At 41.8% G+C, this 1,681-nt stretch overlaps 1 protein-coding gene across 1 annotated transcript in view; it reads right to left on the minus strand.

Moving 5' to 3' along the window:
- The window catches only part of LOC106144442 (cystatin 10-like), a 9,093-nt gene extending 8,467 nt beyond the window's left edge, over positions 1 to 626 (minus strand). The window contains exon 1 of the mRNA XM_013355176.1: positions 378 to 626. Within this exon, the coding sequence (XP_013210630.1) occupies positions 378 to 626 (249 nt within the window). The remainder of the gene's footprint in view (positions 1 to 377) is intronic.
- Positions 627 to 1,681: the final 1,055 nt, after the last annotated feature.

The raw sequence follows: 1,681 nt of genomic DNA on the forward strand, positions 1-1,681 counted from the left end.
TGGTAACAGTTATGGCAGATTCTGACCCTGCCTCTGATAGCCTTTGTGCTTCTGGCCAGGTGGAACTGGGAAACAGAATGAGGCAATAGAAAATTAAGCACAAATTTCTAGATGGATTTCTAGCTAATGTAGAGGGACAATCTAAACTCAATCATGGAAGGTTATGGGACTGAAGATATTTGCTTAGAATATGGTTTGAGCAGCAAGCAATAATATATTCATGTTATGGTTCAATTTGTAGCCCCTACAGTGAAGATTATTGTCCCTTGGAGAGACACAGAAGTTGAGGCTATGTAGGAGAATAAGGGAGTGATAGGGGATACCAGCAAACACTGTAATGGACAAACTCATCCCACTACCCTTGGCCAGAGACCCACCTGCTGACTGGCGCTCATCAGTTGTATTGGCTTGCTAACGTACAGGTCATTGGTCAAATCATTGTAAGTTTTGACAGCAAAGTCCACCGCTTTCTTCACCTCCTCATCGTTTGGGTCAATAGGCTGCCAACTTCCCACTACCATCTTCTTGGCCTCAACATTAGTACTTGTTACAGGACATGCAGCTATGACCAGTGTCAGGGCTAGAGCAGCCCACAGGGACAATGAGAGGCTCTGGTTGCTGGCCATGGTTGATTAGAGTGAAGCTGCAGAGGAGCAGAGGAATAATAGTCCAGAGTGCTCTTGGTGTGCTGCCTGGCTTTTTAACCTGCAGAATCAATTGTCCAGGTCCTCCTCACTCCACCTGGACTGGCCCCACCCTTATATCCTCTTTATTCCAGACTTACCCACACCTCTTGATTCACCTCTTCTTCCTCCTCTGGGATCTCCTTTCCCCAGTCTTGACAATTTATCTTGTGTCTTTTCTTTTTCCACTGCCATTTATATCTTCTCCCTAATCTTCCTCCCTATGAGTCTTCCAGCTGAGATCTCCTTTATCCATGTGACCTTTGTCTCCACAATTAAATCTTTACCCTTTTGGCTTTGAAAAGAATGTGTTTGAGCTCAAGTTCTTCTAAAGATATTAAAATGTCAGCTATGCTCCCTGAGGTCTTTGTATATCAGTGGTAGACCTAATACCAATACCCGGAAATCCCCAGTTCAAGGATGTTATTTCAGAGGTTCCAGAGATAACCAGTGCCCTTTCCTGGGTAACTTCTTTGCCAAATGCATGGAATTAACCTTTATTTGGAAAAGAACAAATGATTTCCTCTACAAATCTAACAGGTATCAGTCAGAGAACTCAATAAATGAACTTTGTAGAATTTCTCCATGGGCCCCAACCTCTAGAACTTAAAAAGATTCTGGTGACTAAGCCTTATATATGACATTACAGATGGCAGCTCAATACAGAAAGGACATGAACCCATAGTTTTACATTTTCTAGTAAACATTAAAAATGTATGAAGAATTTGGTGAAATTTTCAATATAGTTTTATGACTTAGCATATCAAATGCTCTTTTACCATGTGGGAAAAATTCTTCACAGATACCTTTTTTAATTTATTTATTATGTATACAATATTCTGTCTGTGTATGCATGCAGAAGAGGGCACCAGACCCCATTACAGATGGTTGTGAGCCACCATGTGGTTGCTGGGAACTGAACTAAGGACCTTTGGAAAGGCAGACAATGCTCTTAACCTCTGAGCCATCTCTCCAGCCCTTCTTCACAGATATCTTAT

Source organism: Microtus ochrogaster, unplaced genomic scaffold, assembly GCF_000317375.1.
Source record: "Microtus ochrogaster isolate Prairie Vole_2 unplaced genomic scaffold, MicOch1.0 UNK100, whole genome shotgun sequence".
Taxonomy (NCBI): domain Eukaryota; kingdom Metazoa; phylum Chordata; class Mammalia; order Rodentia; family Cricetidae; genus Microtus; species Microtus ochrogaster.